Here is an 18,826-nt window from a genome sequence, read left to right as displayed (position 1 = left end):
ACTCAGCAGGGAATCTACTTCTCCCTCTCCCTCTGCCCCCACCCCCGCATCTTGTGCCCTCTCTCTCTCTCAAATAAAATCTTTAAAAAAAAAACAAAACATTTTCTCTCTCTGCCCCTCTCCCCCAACCCCCCGGGCTCATGTGTGTGCTCTAAAAAAAAAAAAAAAAAGTACTTCAAGTACCTTCTATGAATGATCAAAAAACCATGAAAACTCCAAACTTATTTCTATTTTCTTAGAAAATTCTAACAAGATCTTATCCAGTCATTGATCAAAGAGAATTTGTTATAAGACCAAAGTATGAATAAAATTCCTATCTAAAGCTATCAGAATGATTTGTTCTTTTTAAAAATTTATTTATTCAAGTATAATTAACACAGTGTTACATTAGTTTCAGAATCTGTATTTAAGAGTCTGTTTTTCGGTCTCTTTTTTCTTCATTTGTTTTGTTTCTTAAGTTCCACATATGAGTGGAATCATGGTATTTGTCTTTCTCTGACTTATTTCACTTAGCATTATACCCTCTAGATCCAACCATGTTGCTACAAATGGCAAGATCTCCCTCTTTATGATTAATATTCCACTGTATATATACCACATCTTTATCCATTCATCAGTCTATGGACACTTGGGTTATTCCCATATCTTGGCTCTTGCAAATACTGCTGCAATAAACATAGGGGTGCATATATCTTTTTGAATTAGCATTTTGGTTTTCTTTGGGTAAATAAGTAGTAGTGGAATTACTGGATTTTACGCTCATTCTATTTTTTAATTTCTGAGGAACCTCCACACTGTTTTCCACAGTGGCTGTACCAGTCTGCATTTCCACCAACAGTGAGCAAGGAAGTTCCTTTTTCTCCACATCCTTGCCAGCACTTGTTATTTCTTGTGTTTTTTATTTCAGCCACCAGAATGGATTTGTTCTTAATAAGAATAGCTTAAGTTTTTCCCCTTCTTTTGTTCTTTTGTAAAACTTACTCTGCCCAAATGTTGAAGTTGTGCCAAAGCCACCAGTGCCACCCCCAAAGGGTGTTCCAAATGACTTATTAAACATCTTCAAAATGAGTCTTTGCTTCAGCAAGCTGAAAGAAGAAAAAATTATCACCTTTTTAAGGACCACAGAATACAATGTAATTCTTTCAAAAAATGTCATTGTACACGTTTAGTCCCATCCAAACTATAGCATAATGTTCACTCTCATTCAGTATCCTAAAACTCTATATGATAAAAGACCTTCTAAAATTGAGCTGAATTATTAGTACCATATAATTTAAGGTTGAACTTCATATCCCACCAACAATCATCCCTTATTTAAAACAAAGTTTTTTTACTTTTTTTTTTTTAAGTTCCCTTTTAATGAAGATTTTGGGTCCACTATGCCAGATCTAGGAGGTTATCCACAATACCCATTAAAAATTACAATGAAAGGGCGCCTGGGTGGCTCAGGTGTTGAGTGCCTTCGGTGAAAATTCCCCACCTCATATGAATGATTCCTCTCCAGTATCTAAACCATGCACTTAATGAGTTGGACCAAAGTGTTCCAACAAATATAAATGTTTGGTTTCTAACCCCTCCCCAGATTTGCATAAAAAAGTGTTAGTCTATTCACAAGTAAACACTGTCCCTCTGATAAATTTTCCTTAAACTTAAGATATCTGCTACCACTTAGCCAGCAGACAAGAAAACACTGAGTAAACTATGTACTTTTAATAAAAATCTCAGGGGGCACCTGGGTGGCTCAGTCATTGAGCATTTGCCTTTGGCTCAGGTCATGATCCCGGGGTCCTGCGACCAAGCCCTGCACCGGGCTCTCTGCTCAGCGGGAAGCCTGCTTCTCTCTCTCCCACTCCCCCTGCTTGTTTTCCCTCTCTCCCTGTGTGTCTCTCTGTCAAATAAATGAAATCTTAAAAATAAATAAATAAATAAATATCTCAGAAAATAGCCAATCATACTTATCTGGATTTTGTGACATGTAGGATGATTTTTCTATTATATACACATTGATGGAAAAGTTTTTTCTTCTAGTAAAATCATACCCCATTCATATAATAGAATTAAACACTTAGAGGTGCTCCCTACAATGTTCTAGTGTTCCTTCAGTACTTCCAGTTATTCTAATAACCAAAACATTTTGTGCAACATTGGAAAAGATGAAGCTGTCCCTAAATACCTGACGGTTTTACAAAAATCAACATTCTGTCCCCCTAACCTTCCCCAGGAAAAAATTCCAATACTTAGTTCTTTATCCCAACATCCGGGAATTTAGTAATTCCAATTAAACAAAGCTCACTGAAACCAGTGGTTCAAGAGAGCCATATCAGAATTAGCTAGCAAGGTTTTCAAAAATAAAACCCCCCAGGCCCCATTCTAGAAATGAGGACCAAAATGTCCAGGGTTGGGATGTAGACATTTGTATTTTGAAAGGCTCTTCAAGTGACTCTAATGCATTCTCTTGGAACCAGAGGCTATATTTCATATAATCATCATTTCTCTTTTAGTAATGAGATCTGCTTGAAGTTTCCTGCCTTCTCAATTTAACAGGTGTCACAAAGTGTACGGATTGAGCCTTTACCCTATTAACTGGTGACTCTCCTTTCCAGGGAAAATATTCTTGGAAGTACTTAACAGAAGTCTAGACCTCTGTGGCTCTATCTATGTATTTGTTTTTCAAAAAGTTCATTTGGAACTTACAGTTGTGCTAGGGATTAGATGTCTAGACCATTTCACTTTGACTGCAATCTCTTTCATACTGCTGTCTTGAGTCACAGCCCCATCACATCCACTTCACTCTCTGTTGACTACATTTTTTGACCCATCATCAGCGCAGCAAAAACTGTGAGGAGTCATAGTTATTACACTAAATTTGCCATCCATTTTCTTATTCATCCCCACAAACAGCAATCTGTTCATGTACATCTGACATCTATACAGCAGATACATCAGGATTCAGAAGCTAAGTAATAGTTTTTTCTCTGTGACAGTCATCCTTATATTGAAGATTTTAGTATTAATTTGGGCACTAGGTTCTACAGACCAAATCCATAGCTCCTAACAATCAAAATTTGCTTTTTAATATTCTTATCCTAACAGGGATGCTTGGGTAGCTCAGTCAATTGAGCATCCAACTATTGATTTCGGCTCAGGTAAGATCTCATGGGTCGTGAGATCGAGCCCCGCACTGGGCTCCCCAGTTAGCTGGAAGTTAGCTTGAGATTCCCTCTCTCCCTCTCCCTCTGCCCCTCCCCATGTTCTCTCTGGGGTACACACTAAGATACAGAAATAAATCTTTTTTTTTTTTTTTTAATCTTATCCTGGAGTGCCTGGGTGGCTCAGTCGGTTAGGTGTCTGACTCTTGATTTCGGCTCAAATCATGATCTCAGTGTCATGAGATCAAGCCCCAAATCGGGCTCCATGCTCACCACAGAGTCTGCTTGTCCCTCTCCCTCTGCTCCTCCCCTGCTTGTGCTCTCTCTTTCTCTCTCTCAAATAAAATCTTAAGAAACATAAAAAATGTAAAAAATTTAAAAATCTTATCCTAACATAAAAACCTAACATCACACATATTTCACAGAGGGATTTTAAGTAGTAATAAAATATCCTAGGAAACACCTAACAGTTTATAAGCTCTTATACATTATCCCACAATCCTAAAATGATGATATTATGCATCACTATCTGTATATTAAGGATGAGAAAACAGGATCAAGTGTTTACCAAGTTTCCAAAGGTCAAAGAAGAAGTGGTAGAGCCCCAGTTTAATCTATCCTCTGACTTCCCATGGACACCCTCAATCCTAGGAGGGAACATACTAAGCAACAAACAAGAACATGTTTAGTATTAAGGAAATTCTTTTCATCTGTTCCAGACCTAAGAACAAGGGACAACGCAGGGACCAAATCCAATTTGGACTCCTGGAAAAAAAGCTTCTCACTCAAGCTCAGCCTATCTTTTTGGGGTTTTGGCCATGATGAGCTTGGCTTAGTCTCAAGCCTGAGCATACTGGGATATAAGTGTTTAAAAAAAAAAAAAAAATTGGGCACCTGGGTGGCTCAGATGGTTAAGCGTCTGCCTTCGGCTCAGGTCATGATCCCAGGGTCCTGGGATCGAGTCCTGCATCGGGCTCCCTGCTCCTTGGGAGCCTGCTTCTCCCTCTGCCTCTCTCTCTCTGTCTCTCATGAATAAATAAATAAATAAAATCTTAAAAAAAAATTATCACCATGGAAATAAACTAGGATTTTGGAAACAGCCTCATGATTTTTATCATAATTGCTAGAAATTAAAGAATGGCTAATGCAGTTAACCTTTTGTCCTTCAAACAAATCATTTTCTTGACTATGCTATGAAATCTCAGTGACTCAATGAAAAATGTCCCATTTGCTAGACTTTCCCTTTCCAAACCTACTAATTCATTCTTCAAAACCTAGCTCAGTGGGTGCCTGGATGGCTCAGTCAGTTGACATCCCTCTTGGTTTTGGTTCAGGTCCTAATCTCAGGGTCATGAGATCGAGCACTGCCTCAGGTTCCACACTCAGCATGGAGTCTGCTTGAGATTCTCTCCCTCTCCCTCTGCTTCCACTGCTCATGTGTGCATGTGTGCTTTTTCTCTCTCAAATAAAATCTTAAACAACAAAAAACCTAGCTCAAGCTCAAATGTCATCCCTTCCATAAGCTTTCATAGCTCCTTCTAGCAATTAGTCATTCCTCCGAGCTTACACAACACATGATTTGTTTATAAGTATTCATCTTGACTCTGACTCTTTATGGTGGACACTGTGATAATAGCAAATACCTGGGATTTCTAGTCCCAGCTGCTGAGCAGTACTACCAAAAGATAACACTCAGCTGTTGATCCTCTTCAGAACTGCCTCCACTGTAAGAGCTGCCTTGCTCAGTGTCATATCCTCTTCCTAGGATAGCCCATATGCAAAATCAGGGCCCTTCACCCCAACTTAATCTAATTCTAAAGGGTGTTCCCAGCTTCACATTCTCCACAGGATTGGGTAAGGCCTTCATTAAGATAATATCACAACTCAATTTCTCCCTCAGCCCATTCCTCTTCTCTCCCAAGGTGGTGATCCCAAAGCACTCTGTAACAAAACTCATGCAACACTACCTGTAATTCAGAGTCTACCTTCCAAGGAGCTCAACCTTTCAAATCCAACCCTCCCCAATACACAATGAACTTCTCCAGGATAGAGACAGTATCATTGGTTTACTATCCCAGAAACTAACAAAGGGTCTGCAACATATACAGTTGACCTTTAAACAATGCAGGTTTTAGAACTCCTGGTGCCCCCAAAACTTAAGTACCTAATAACCCACTGTTGACTAGAAGCCTTACCAATAACATAAACAGTTAACACAAATTTTCTTTGTTATGTACATTATGTACTGCATTATTACAGTAAAGTGAGCTACAGAAAAGAAATATTAAGAAGGTCACAAAGAAGATACATTTATAGTACTATACCGTATTTATTGAAACAATTCCACATGTAAGTGGACATGTGCAGTTCAAACCCTTGTTGTTGGAGGGTCAAGTGTACTCACTTTCTAAACTAATGACAATAACCATTAATGTGTTTTTTAAACAAAGGCTATATGGGCACCTGGGTGGCTCAGTTGGTTAAGCGACTGCCTTCGGCTCAGGTCATGATCCTGGAGTCCCGGGATCGAGTCCCACATCGGGTTCCCTGCTCAGCAGGGAGTCTGTTTCTCCCTCTGACCTTCCCCCCTCTTATGTGCTCTCTCTCTCATTCTCTCTCTCAAGTAAATAAATAAAATCTTTAAAAAATAAATAAATAAATAAAGCTGTATGATCAAGTTATTTTTTTTTTTAAAGATTTTATTTATTTGACAGAGAGAGACACAGCGAGAAAGGGAACACAAGCAGGGGGAGTGGGAGAGGGAGAAACAGGTTTCCCGTGGAACAGGGAGCCCGATGTGGGGCTCGATCCCAGGACCCTGGTATCACGACCTGAGCCGGAGGCAGACGCTTAACGACTGAGCCACCCAGGGGCCCCTGATCAAGTTATTTTAGGAAGTAACTTCTAACTTAAAATAATCAAGTGTGATGAATTCTCAGAACAAAAGGAAACCATGAAAGGGAAGATTCTTGGTAGAATTTGTCATTTAATTAAGAAGTTGCAAAAAGAAGAGATCACAAAATGGCTGGATACAACCAGCAAACAGTTGTTTGGTTTGTTATATATATGGTCTATTTCGCATATATATGTATGCATGTATGCAGAAATGTTTACGTATGCATATATATTATCTCAAACTAGCTGATAACATTTAAAATAGGGCTAGGTCAGAAAAACATTTTGAGTTTGAGTTTGTAACTTCTGATATAATCAGAGAAAGGACCCATACATTTAAAACTGGAAGAACAGTAGTGCCAGGAAGCACAACAGGAGGTCAAATGTAGGTCAGAATGTGAATAGGAAATATGAGGAAAAATTTGTGGGGATAATTAGAATGTGAACTGGACCTTGGGGGACTAGAAAGACAAGAGAGGAAATGAGCACCAGGATAAATAAGGTACACAGGTAAGAATGGGTATTTGTGTACCCATCCTATCTGGCCTTGTATTTTAACACCAAAGCTCAGCTTCCCTCATATGATAAGCATATAATAAATGTACTTATTAGTTCATTAGGTAGATGTCATTAACCTTAAATTACCCAACTAAAGAAGTAAACCAAGGCACTCTGCTACTTATGTAGCCAGGATACAGTATCAAGAATAGGACACCACCAGAATATTTGGACAAAGTTATCCTAGAGAGTTATTTCAAGTAAAAGATGTTTAATGAAAAAAAGCAAATTGCAAAAAGATACATTTGGCAGATTATGTAAAACAGAAAAGACAATACACTCTTATTCATAGTAAGAGTAAAAAGGGAGACTAGAAAAAATACATGAAAGTGGTTGCCTCTGGAGAAAGGCAGGCAGGTAAATGATATCTGGGGCAAAGAATTCAGAGGACCCAAACTTTTCCATCATGTTTATTTCTTCTATTACCAGCAACAACAACAAAAAAGATCTAGAGGATGCAGATAATCTGCACTATTTTTCCATTAAAAAAAAAAAAAAGCTCTCCAGCCCCAGCCCCAGACATAGCAGCCGCCGAGATGTTGATGCCCAAGAAGAACCAAACTGCCATTTATGAACTCCTTTTCAAGGGAGTGATGGTGGCCAAGAAGGATGTCCACATGCCCAAACACCCTGAGCTGGCAGACAAGAACGTGCCCAACCTTCATGTCATGAAGGCCATGCAGTCTCTCAAATCACAAGGCTACATAAATCAACAGTTTACCTGGAGACATTTCTACTGGTACCTTACCAACGAGGGCATCCAGTATCTCCGTGATTATCTCCACCTGCCCCCTGATACTGTGCCTGCCACTCTGCGCCACAGCCGCCCTGAGACTGGCCAACCACAGCCCAAAAGTCTGGAGGGAGAGCGACCTGCAAGACTCACACGAGGGGAAGCTGACAGAGACACCTACAGGGGAAGTGCTGTGCTCCCTGGTGCCAACAAGAAAGCTGAGGCCAGGGCTGGGTCAGCAACTGAGTTCCAGTTTAGAGGCGGATTTGGTCGTGGACCTGCTCAGCCACCTCAGTAAAGTTGGAGATGTTTTGTGTTGAATAAATTTGTAGCCGGCGGGGGGGGGGAGGTAGGGGCGCCTGGCTATCTCAGTTGGTAGAGCATGTGACTCTTGATTTTGGCTCAGTCACGATCTTGGGGTTGTAAGACTGAGCCCTGTGTCTGGCTCCGTGTTGGGCATGCAGCCTGCTTAAGATTCTCTCTCTCCCAGGGTGCCCGGGTGGCTCAGTCATTAAGTGACTGCCTTCGGCTCAGGTCATGATCCCAGGGTGCTGGGATCGAGCCCTGCACCAGGCTTCCCAGAGCAGGAAGCCTGCTTCTCCCTCTCCCACTCTCCCTGCTTGTGTTCCCTCTCTCTGTGTCTCTGTCAAATAAATGAATAAAATCTTTAAAAAAAAAAAAAAAAAGATTCTCTCCCTCTGCCCCACCCCCCTCACGCTAGCAATCTCCCCCTCTCTCTTAAAAAAAAGGGGGGAGTAATCCTACAGATTGCTATGTGTGGAACTTCTAAATCCATTCAAGTTCAAAGGCATATAAAAAAAAAGTTTTAAGGCATATCACACATTCAAATCTTTATCCTTTTAAATATATTAACCTGGCCCAAACGGAAATACCAGCTAACATTTGAATTCTTACTATGTCCCAGGCACTGGCCTAAGTACATTTTACAAATTATCTCATATAAACCTCCCAAGAATCCAAAAAGGTAGGTATTTTGATCCCTATCTTACAAATGGTGAAACTGAGCATGATCACAAAGCTACTTTTGACTATTAGCTGTGCATACAGATCCCAGAACTCCTAGAGAAAGCACACTGACAACTAAAGGGAAAAATGACTTTACATTCACTATAAATAAGAAAGCTATAGGGACGCCTGGGTGGCTCAGTCGGTTAAGCGGCTGCCTTAGGCCCAGGTCATGATCCCAGGGTCCTGGGATCGAGTCCCGCATCGGGCTCCTTGCTCAGCGGGGAGTCTGCTTCTCCCTCTCTCTCCCCCTGCTCGTGCTCTGTCAAGTAAATAAAATCTTTAAAAAAAAAAAAAGAAAGCTATAAAACCAAAATTTGGCAGTATTAATCCAGCACTATCAGGGGAAAGAGACACTTCTCTGGTAAACACAACAGTTCTAATCATCAGAAAGGTAACTGCTCACTCTTATGGAATGACAATTTATGTGGCCTAGATGAACTTTCCTGAAAAGATTAACCATTTTCTTTATGGATGGATGTACTTATACTCACTGCAAAAAAATTTTTTTGTAAGACATATTAAGAAAGAAAAAATTAGGGGCTCCTGGGTGGCTCAGTCGGTTAAGCGTCTGCCTTTGGCTCAGGTCATGATCCCAGGCCCTGTGTCAGGCTCCCTGCTCGGCGGGAAGCCTGCTTCTCCCTCTCCCACTCCCCCTGCTTGTGTTCCCTCTCTCGCTGTGTCTCTGTCAAATCAATAAATAAAATCTTAAAAAAAATTCTTAGAAAGAAAAAATTAAAATGAAATAGTCCTATACAGGAAGAGACAATGCCCTTAAATAATTTACTTTGTTCTTTCTGCAGATCTTTTTAAGTAGGCTCCACACCCAGCATGGAGCCCAATATGGCTTAAACTCACCACCCTGAGATCAAGACCTGAGCTGAGATCAAATCAAGAGTCAGGCACTTAACCCACTGAGCCATGCAGGAGTCCCTGTGCTCGATCTTCTAATTAGTAATTCAGGCAGTCAGATACAAGAGGGGCTGCCCGGGTGGCTCAGTCAGTTTAGCAACTGACTTTGGCTCGGGTCGTGATCTCGGGGTCCTGGGATGGAGCCCCGAGCCTGCAACAGGCTCCCAGTTCACCAGGGAGTCTGCTTCTCCCTCTCCCTTTGCCCCTCCCCCCACCTTGCAAGCTCTCGCTCTCTCAAATCGATAAATAAAATCTTAAAAAAAAGACAAAAAAAAAAAAAAAAACCTGGGGCGCCTGGGTGGCTCAGTCGTTAAGCATCTGCCTTTGGCTCAAGTCATGGTTCCGGGGTCCTGGGATCGAGCCCTGCATCGGGCTCCCTGCTCGGCAGGAAGCCTGCTTCTCCCTCTCCCACTCCCCCTGCTTGTGTTCCCTCTCTCACTGTGTCTCTCTCAGCAAATAAATCTTAAAAAAAAAAAAAAAAACAAAAAAATGTCAGCTATAAGAAAAAGAGGTAGCCTTAATAACAGACATCAGTAGTCCAGTATTCCCCAACAATCCCAAATGAAGCTTAATAAACTGATATACATCCAACTTTTGTGCACTTTGTGAACTCTGGGAACAATGACAAACCTTAGTTTTCTTCCAGAAAAGTGGTGGAGAGACCCTGAAAGATGGTAACAACCCAGCAATTGCGAACTTTAAGCACTATCTGAATGACTAAGCAAGCTTGCTGCTCTCTGACAACAGAAAGTTACACAACTGGGAAGTAATTTTTCCTCTCTACTTCACTGAGTTCCTTTGTACCAAACTCAGTAAAGAGCAAAGATAATAAATGTTAGATGAATGAACTAGTACTTCCCGAAGTACTTCATATATCCTCTCACCTAATCTTCACAAAAATACTAGAATAGGCAGGAATTATCATCCACAGTTAAACTGAATGGAAAAATAACTTGATTTTTGCCTTGAATAGAAGAGGGATGGGAGAGTTAGGCAGAATTCCAAGTTAGCTTAGTCCTAATCACCTAATATCACATCCCAGCAAAACCACCTATCCTCTTGTTTTACTGTGTCCTTCCTATGAGCAATCCCAGATCAAGCCATTCCCTTTGTTAGAACATTCCCTTTTCTCTAAAAACTATATCCTTTTCTTTTTTTGCTTTTTAAAGATTTTTATTTTATTTACTTGACAGACAGAGTGACAGAGCACAAGCAGGGGGAGAAGCAGAGGGAGAGGGAGAAGCAGGCTCCCCGCTGAGCTAGGGTACCCAGGTGCCCCTTTTTCTTTCTAAAAATTGCTGTTCAGGGGCACCTGGCTGGGTCAATTGGTGGAGTGTGTGACTCTTGGATCTTGGAATTGTAAGTCTGAGCTCCGAGGTGGGTGTAGCAATTACGTAAAAAAAATAAAATCTTGGGGCGCCTGGGTGGTTCAGTCGGTTAAGCATCTGCCTTTGGCTCAGATCATGATCCCAGAGTCCTGGGATCAAGCCCCACATCGGACTCCCTGCTTCTCCCTTTTTTTTTTTTTTTTAAGATTTTATTTTATTTATGTATTTGAGAGAGAGGGAGATAGCAAGAGAGAGCAGGAGCAGGGAGGAGAGGGAGAAGCAGGTTCCCTGTGAGCAGGGAGCCCAAACGTGGGGCTCAATCCTAGGACTCAGGATCCCAGGACTCAGGCTGTGACCTGAGCTTAAGGCAGATGCTTAACGGACCAAGCCACGCAGGCGCCTCAATAATAAATCAAATCTTAAAAAAAAGGAAAAGAAAAATTGCTGGGGCACCTGGGTAGAGCATGTGACTCTTGATCTCGAGGTTGTAAGTTCAAGCCCCACACTGAGTGTAGAGATTACTTAAAAATAAAAAAACAAATAAACATAAAAAATAAGGGGTGCCTGGGTGGCTCAGTTGGTTAAGCGAATGCGTTCGGTTCGGGTCATGATCCTGGAGTCCCGGGCTCAAGTCCCACATCGGGCTCCCTGCTCAGCAGGGAGTCTGCTTCTCCCTCTGACCCTCTCCCCTTCTCATGCTCTCTCCCCCAAATAGATAGATAAAATCTTAAAAAAAAAAAAATTGCCATTCAAGCCTCACTATTCCACAGTGTCCCAGATTAGACCCTTCAGACTCTTATCAGTATAAAAACACATCCCCTTCCCCTCCCCCTTTCCAAACCGATTACGTAAACTAATGCCTCCCAGCTGCTTTTAGTTATGCAATATATTTGTTGTCATACCTGTCACTTGAGTGTATGAACTGTTTGCTGCTCTGGTCAAAAGCATCTGGATTTTGCTCAATTTCTTCCATTAGGGTGTAAATTAATTTAAAATAATCTGTATTATTTAATACAGCTCCTTTCCTCAGAGTGCTGAGTAGTATTTTCATTCCCTTAACATAACCTTCATTTGACAAACAGAAGTAGTGAAAAGAGCACATCAACTTTGGAGCAAGACAAATCTCTATTTAAAACTCTCCACCACTTACTATCTTTGCAATTCTCTGTAAATCTAAAATTAACTCAAAATAAAAAGTTAAAAAGGAATTTAAGAAACCCTGCCATTTGCTACTGTGTAACTGTACTTGTCATGATATTCAATCTCTTAGACCTCTATGTCTACAATTGAACAGGGATTTTCCGGCCTACACTGAAGGACAAAGATGCCTCTAACTACAGCTCCTCAAAAGGTTTGTTTGTTTTTAAAGATTTTTAAATCTTTTAAAGTAATCTCAACACCCAAAAGCAGGTTTTTGTTTAGCTTTTCAACAAATATTTTTACAATATTTTGTTAGAAAAATGTACATTAATTTCCCCTCGCTCTAAGCCTTGACTGCTCAATGCCTAGCTAGAACACCATACATAAAATGATTTCCCAATACTTCAATGTCCTCTACTGACCATTTAATACAACCATAAAATACCACTGTAAACAACAAAAACAAACACCCACTGAAGTCACTCTGATCATTCATTCTCTTCCACTCATCTCACATCCCTAGTCTCATTCCCAGCAAGTCACCTTTAATCTACAAATCCATTCACCTATTTCTTAAGAAGCTTAGTCCACCAAGAAAGCTTAGGTGTGGGGGCGCCTGGGTGGCTCAGATGGGTAAGCTTCTGCCTTCCGGCTCAGGTCACGATCCCAGGGCCCGGCGTCAGACTCCCCGCTGGGGAGCCTGCTTCTCCCTCTGCCTCTGCTGCTCTCCCTGCTTGTGTTCTCTCTCTGTATCTGTCTCAAATGAATAAATGAAATCTTTAAAAAAAAAAAAAAGAAAGCTTAGGTGTGTAGACACCAGAAGTCTCTGTCAAAAGAGTATGTGGAAATAAATAAGGTATGATGTGATGAGTGAGTGCAACATGCATTCATGAAGGATTGAACTGTTCCCTTCCTGAACAAGAGTCCTAATTCAGTCAATTCTTTCTTCCCTTAATTAGTGGTTTTCAAATATTTTTAGCTATGGAACCCAATACATAAAACAGACATAAGCAGAAGTGGCTCTGGCTGAAGTAAAGAGGAACAGGTACAGTAGAATCCTACCAGCTGAGTGCTTTCAAAGAACCAATGTGAAAAATCACTGTCCTTCCTAGCGATTCTGAAAGTGAGGTCTGAAGGCCCCTAAATGTCCTTAAATCCTCTTCCAGGGTTTCCATGAAGTCAAAACTATTCTCATAATAATACTAAGACATTATTTACCTTTTTTTTTTTTTTTAAACTATACTAACCTCAGCACTGGGGTCCAAAAGCAATGGTGTATAAAACTGCTGGACCTTGAGCATGAATCAGGACAAGACCCAAACTATAAAACAGTCACTGAATTCTTCACTGCCACACACAGCACACACAAAAAATACACTTTCACTTGAATGCCTTTGATGAAGTTGTAAAAATTAGCGATTGTATTAATTCTTGACATTTCAGTACACATTTTTTAAATATTCTGTGATTATTGATGAAATGGAAACTACTCAAAAGAACTTCAGTATATGGAAATACAAGGGCTATCTCAAAGAAAAACACCTGTGTGATTACTTTGTAGAACGCTGAACCAGCTGATTTTTCATGGAACACCATTTTTACTTCAGAGAATAAATGACAAAACTACGGTTATTCAGATTTGAAAGGAAAATTAGAATTATGTCTGCCACTATGAGCTTGTCAGTTCATTCTTTTTTTAAAGATTTTATTTATTTGACAGATAGAGACATATCGAGAGAGGGAACACAAGCAGGGGGAGTGGGAGAGCAAGAAGCAGGCTCCCCGCCTAGCAGGGAGCCCGATGTGGGGCTTGATCCCAGGACCCTGGGACTATGACCTGAGCCAAAGGCAGATGCTTAACGACTGAGCCACGCAGGCGCCCCTTGTCAGCTCATTCTTAAAAGACTTATCTGATGAGATGGGTGGAAATGTTAACAACTGTATAATTAAATTTGTCAATATTGGGAAGAGCTACATAACCCAGTGAACCAATGATTTCTAAACAACCAATATATGATGTCATAAAATCATGCATGAGTAAATATCCATTCAAAGTGCAAGACAAACCAATGAATTTTAATGTAACACTGGACTAAGTTCAAGAATATGGTTTCAGGCATGTGCCTTCAGCTCAGGTCATGATCCCAGGGTCCTGGGATCGAGTCCTACATCGGGCTCCCTCCTCGGTGGGAAGCCTGCTCTCCCTCTCCCACTGCTTGTGTTCCTGCTCTCACTATCTCTATCTCTGTCTCTGTCAAATAAATAAATAAAATCTTAAAAAAAAAAAAAAGAATATGGCTTCAGGGGCGCCTGGGTGGCTCAGTCGTTGAGCGTCTGCTTTCGGCTCAGGTCGTGATCCCAGGGTCCTGGGATAAGAAACCCCGCGTCGGGCTCCCTGCTACGCGGGAAGCCTGCTTCTCCCTCTCCCACTCCCCCTGCTTGTGTTCCCTCTCTCGCTGTGTCTCTCTCTGTCAAAAGAAAGAAATAAAATCTTTAAAAAAAAAAAGAAGAAGGAAACGTTTGAGCGTAGTGTCAAAGGAGAATATCTATAATTATCTGAAAAGGTTATTAAAACATTCCTCTTTTCGGGGTGCCTGAGTCGTTCATTCAGTTAAGCATCTGCTTCGGCTCAGGTCATGATCCCAGGGTTCTGGGATCAAGCCCGGCATCGCACAGGGTTCCCTGCTCCGCGGGAAGCCTGCTTCTCACCTTTCCCACTCCCCCCCTGCTTGTGTTCCTGCTCTGGTTATCTCTCTGTCAAATAAATAAATAAAATGTTAAAAAAAAAATCCTCTTTTCCATCTACTTATCTGTATGAGGCTGGGATTTTCTTCCCATACTTCAACCAAAACAACTTATCTACTGTGAATGCAAAAGATCTGCAAATCCAGTGATCTCCTACTAAGCCAGACATCAAAGAGATTTACAAACATGTAACACGCCACCACCCTTGTCACTAAATTTTTTAGTAATTTTTCATAAAATTGTTATATTAACAAATGAGTTTATTTTTTAAGTCAATATTATCTTTTAAAACTTTAATTTCTAGTATAGTAAACATGAGTAGATATAACCCACATAACAAAAGCTGTCTGGAATCTTCAATAATTTTTAAAAGTATAAAGGAGTCCGAAGACCTCAAATTTTTTTTTTTTTTAAGATTTTATTTATTTATTTGACAGAGAGAGACACAGCGAGAGAGGGAATACAAGCAGTGGGAGTGGGAGAGGGAGAAGCAGGCTTCCCACCAAGCAGGGAGCCCGATGCGGGGCTCGATCCCAGGACCTGGAATCATGACCTGAGCCGAAGGCAGACGCTTAACGACTGAGCCACCCAGGCGCCCCAAGACCTCAAATTTTGACAACTGCTATACTAGACTATTGCTATAGTTTTCTAATTTATCTGCCAAACTCGAGTTTCACATCTTCCAATTTACCCTACTACCCACCAGCTTAAACTCACTCTTAGTATCAGACTTAGCTAAAGCTGTATTTTAATAATTTTTATTTCTCTACTACAAATCTTCAATTATGCTGAATTAAGTACAAACTCTTCAATATGACAATTCACAGTGTCAGTAAAATGGGACAAGACTCCGATCAACGCATATAACTGTATCAGTGAAATGGAAAGATAATGGAATCCCACAGCACCACATTTAATTACATCAATTCAACTACAAACTCTTTTTGCCGTCTTCCACAAAAAGAGAAATAGATATTGCTTTATTTTCCCAATGGCCTATCCCCTTTCAAACAAGACCTTGATTTCTATCCCAGAGAAAGGGAAGCTACCACAAAAATAAAGAGACTCTAGGACTCTTAACTTTTCAGCTTCCTGAAACAATTCCAGATTTTGATAACTTAAGGGTTTTTCAAGGATATTTTATCAAGATGCAATTTATTAGGGGCACCTGGGTGACTCAGTCGGTTAAGCGGCTGCCTTCGGCTTGGGTCGTGATCCCAGGGTCCTGGAATCAAGCCCCACAGCCCCACATCCAGCTCCTTGCTCAGCAGGGAGCCTGCTTCTCCCTCTGCTTGTGGCTCCCCCGCTTGTGCTTGCTCTCCCCCCCTTCTGTGAAATAAATAAAATCTTGAAAAAAAAAAGATGCAATTTATTAGCTGACTTTACAAGCATACACCAGGCAAGATAAAGTTATGACGTTACTGAAATATTGGTAATGTTTTCTCAAAAGCAGTGATCTCTCAATCAGGGCAATTTTGCCTCCCAGTGGACATATGACAACATTTGGAGACCTTCCTAATCATTACAACTCGGGGAGGGGGTGTTATGGATATCTAATGGGTAGATGTGGGGAACGCTGCTGAACACCCTACAATACAAAACATAGCTCCCAGACAAAAAGAATTATCTGGCCCAAAACGTCAACAGCGCAGAGGCTGAAAAATCCTCTCTAGAGACATGCTATGCCAAATACTTAGGTTCAATTCCAAACCCAAAGAAATGCACCAAATTCTCAAGAAACGCTGTATACATACCTTACCTCTACTACCTATATTGTTAAATCTCCTAAAATTTCTTAGTCCCCTAATCTTTCGACAAATTGCGTAATTACAGATGTGCACTCTGTTAGAAATTAAACATCACAACCTGTATCCCTTATTTCTTAGGTTAATTGCTACAATAAAAATACCACAATAAAATAATATACCCAATTTCTTCCAAGCTGTGAATTTGGTTCCCTAAAAGTTCTTTTGCTTTTAGCTATCTAGAAGCTAGTAGACATGAATAAAGTCAGGTACCAAAGTACCATGTAATGTATGAACGGTATGAGTCCTCTTATCTAGGCCCTGTTTTTCCGGAGCACACATATACCCAGTCTTTTTATAGACTATTTTTAGGTTTAGCTGTTCCATATTTGTTTATCCCTTCAAGTAAACACTGAATGCCTACTATGTGCCAAGCAACCTGAATACAAAGATAAGACAGGGGCACCTGGGAGGCTAGTTGGTTAAGCATCCAACTCTTGATTTCGGCTAAGGTCATGATCTCAGGATTGTGAGACTGAGCCCCACATGGCTCCATACCAGCAGGGAGTCGGCTTGGATTCTCTCTCTCCCTTTCCCTGCTTCCCTCTCTTTCCCTCTTTTTAAAATAAATAAATCTTTAAAAAAGATAAGACAAATATATTTTACCACAGCCTAATAAGATAAACAGCTAAAATACAAAATGATTTGTGCTATAAATAGAAGTATCAAATAAGTGTTATGGAAGCTTGCAGGAGACAGAATGCCAGGAAAGGCTTCCCAGAAGAGGGTGATGCTTGAACTGAGAAAATGTCACAGAAAATATACTCTGTTCACATTTGTTTTATACGTACTCTTCTGCTCTTACCACACTAGTTTTCAGTTTTTGCTTTGTCATCTAAACAAGAACAAAGTGACGATATGACCAGTGTGAACAGAGCAAAGTGGCATTTTTTTAATTCAGATTCCTCAAATCTTAATGAAGAGTGAAAAAATAATTCTATCAAAGTATTTCCCAGTACCTCCAATTTGTCCAAGTTCTGGTTTTGTTTTTTAATATCCTAACTTCTTCCACCAAGTAAACATATCATCCGTCACCCAGTTAACAAGCACTTCTCTCTGAATTTATAAGACTGTCACAGGGAATGATCACTGCTCTTTTCTTTCTTCCAGTTAGTTTCTTCTTCCATAGTTTCACTTTCTCACCTGATCCTACTACAATAGTTTGAAATCACTACCAAAGGAGCCATGAGTTCCAAGGTATGAGAACCACAAAATTACCGCTCCCTATCTTCCAAAGTTTTGTATTTCCTGCTTCCTATTCCAATACTGTTATGAGTCACGAACTGGATTCTTTCTTCTGAGTCCCCAGCAGGTGACACAAATAAAAATTTCAGATTTGGAATAGGAAATTAGCCAGACATGTAGTCTTATGGATTTGTTTCCAATACATTTACATCACTTTCTTCAGCCAACTTTTTAGTTCTCACGGTTTAGGTTACGGTACCGCAAATGAAGCTTCTGCCTTTACACAAACAGAAGTGGTACCAACCAGATCAGAAACGCTATCGAAGACTGCTTCTCACTACCGAATGCTCCCCCCCTCCCAAACTCCAGAGAGAACCTTCAAATAATGGGAGGCTGGAACACCCAGGGAGGGTGATACAGGAGAAAAATTCCTAGACTGAGTCACATCTGGTATTGGCTAATCCTGTCCGTTCTCTGGACCTCAGTTTCTCCATCTATAAAACTTGCACGTGATGTACGGTAGGAGGATTAGCTTAATTTCTAAGGTCTCTATGGCTATAGTAATCCAGAAATCCCATCTTTCTCATCTAGTTTTACATGGAACACGTGGAAGGACAGAAAATAACCTTTTACTCCACTAAACCGACCTTAATTCTCAGATATTATTTTAAAAAAAAGCTAACAAACTCCCGACCCACCCACCCTAAACCTCGGGCTGCAAATTTCCCCCGTGGAGACGCCAAAGGCAAATCAAAGCCCATCCAGCACGACGGTCAAGAAGTGCTGGGGAGACTCTACTCAGGGTCCTAAGACGCTGCCCCCGCAAAGGGCCCGCTCACCTCATCACCGCCGGGCAAACGAAAGAGTACCACCAGATACACAGACGCTCCCTCCGCGTAGGCTGCCAGGGGAGACCCCGCGGCACAGACTCCACGGATCTCGCTTCTCTCCCATCGCCCAAGAGCCCAGCCTCGGGGCCGCAGCGTCGCGGGCCCCGCCCCCTCCCTCAGGGCAGAAGGTGCGCGCCGGGGCGCGAGACTTCCGCGCTGAGGGCCTGGGACGCCCCGCGCACCCGCCCGCCCTGAGGGGAGGAGGAGCCTGTCGGTCCGGGGCCGCCACCGCCTGGGTTCCCGACTTACCGCGGTGCGGCGGGGGAAGGGAAGTGTCAGGAGTGAAGGACTAGGCCCGTCCGCCGCCCGCCGCTCAGAGAGCAGCGCGCGGCCGCCACGAAACCGCCACCGCCACCGACCGCCGCTTCGGGCGCAGCGCGCACAGGGCCCGACTGCGTCACACGCCGCCCGCCGTCAGAGGCTCGCTCCGGGCGCTCCGCCCTCGCTGTCTGCGCATTGG

At 41.7% G+C, this 18,826-nt stretch overlaps 1 protein-coding gene and 1 pseudogene across 8 annotated transcripts in view; one reads left to right on the top strand and one right to left on the bottom strand.

The window, feature by feature from the left end:
- The window catches only part of NUP98 (nucleoporin 98 and 96 precursor), a 120,425-nt gene extending 101,676 nt beyond the window's left edge, over positions 1-18,749 (bottom strand). For 7 of the 8 annotated variants that reach the window (XM_028115820.2, XM_028115825.2, XM_028115822.2 and 4 more), the window contains exons 1-2: positions 18,316-18,443; positions 982-1,085 (exon numbers count right to left, since the gene is read on the bottom strand). In XM_028115820.2, the coding sequence (XP_027971621.1) occupies positions 982-1,085; positions 18,316-18,320 (109 nt within the window). In that variant the 5' untranslated portion in view covers positions 18,321-18,443. Of the gene's footprint in view, positions 1-981; positions 1,086-18,315; positions 18,444-18,615 lie in introns of those variants that run through there. The other variant, XM_028115821.2, reaches the window with a different exon arrangement.
- Positions 7,139-7,662, top strand: LOC114218651 (small ribosomal subunit protein eS10 pseudogene; annotated as a pseudogene).
- Positions 18,750-18,826: the final 77 nt, after the last annotated feature.

The sequence above is a fragment of the Eumetopias jubatus genome, unplaced genomic scaffold (genome assembly GCF_037043125.1).
Source record: "Eumetopias jubatus isolate StellerSeaLion01/CBP00866 unplaced genomic scaffold, mEumJub1_p1.0 scaffold_13, whole genome shotgun sequence".
NCBI lineage: Eukaryota > Metazoa > Chordata > Mammalia > Carnivora > Otariidae > Eumetopias > Eumetopias jubatus.
Note: the sequence above shows the minus strand (reverse complement) of the source record. Positions and strands in the feature narration are given on the sequence as shown.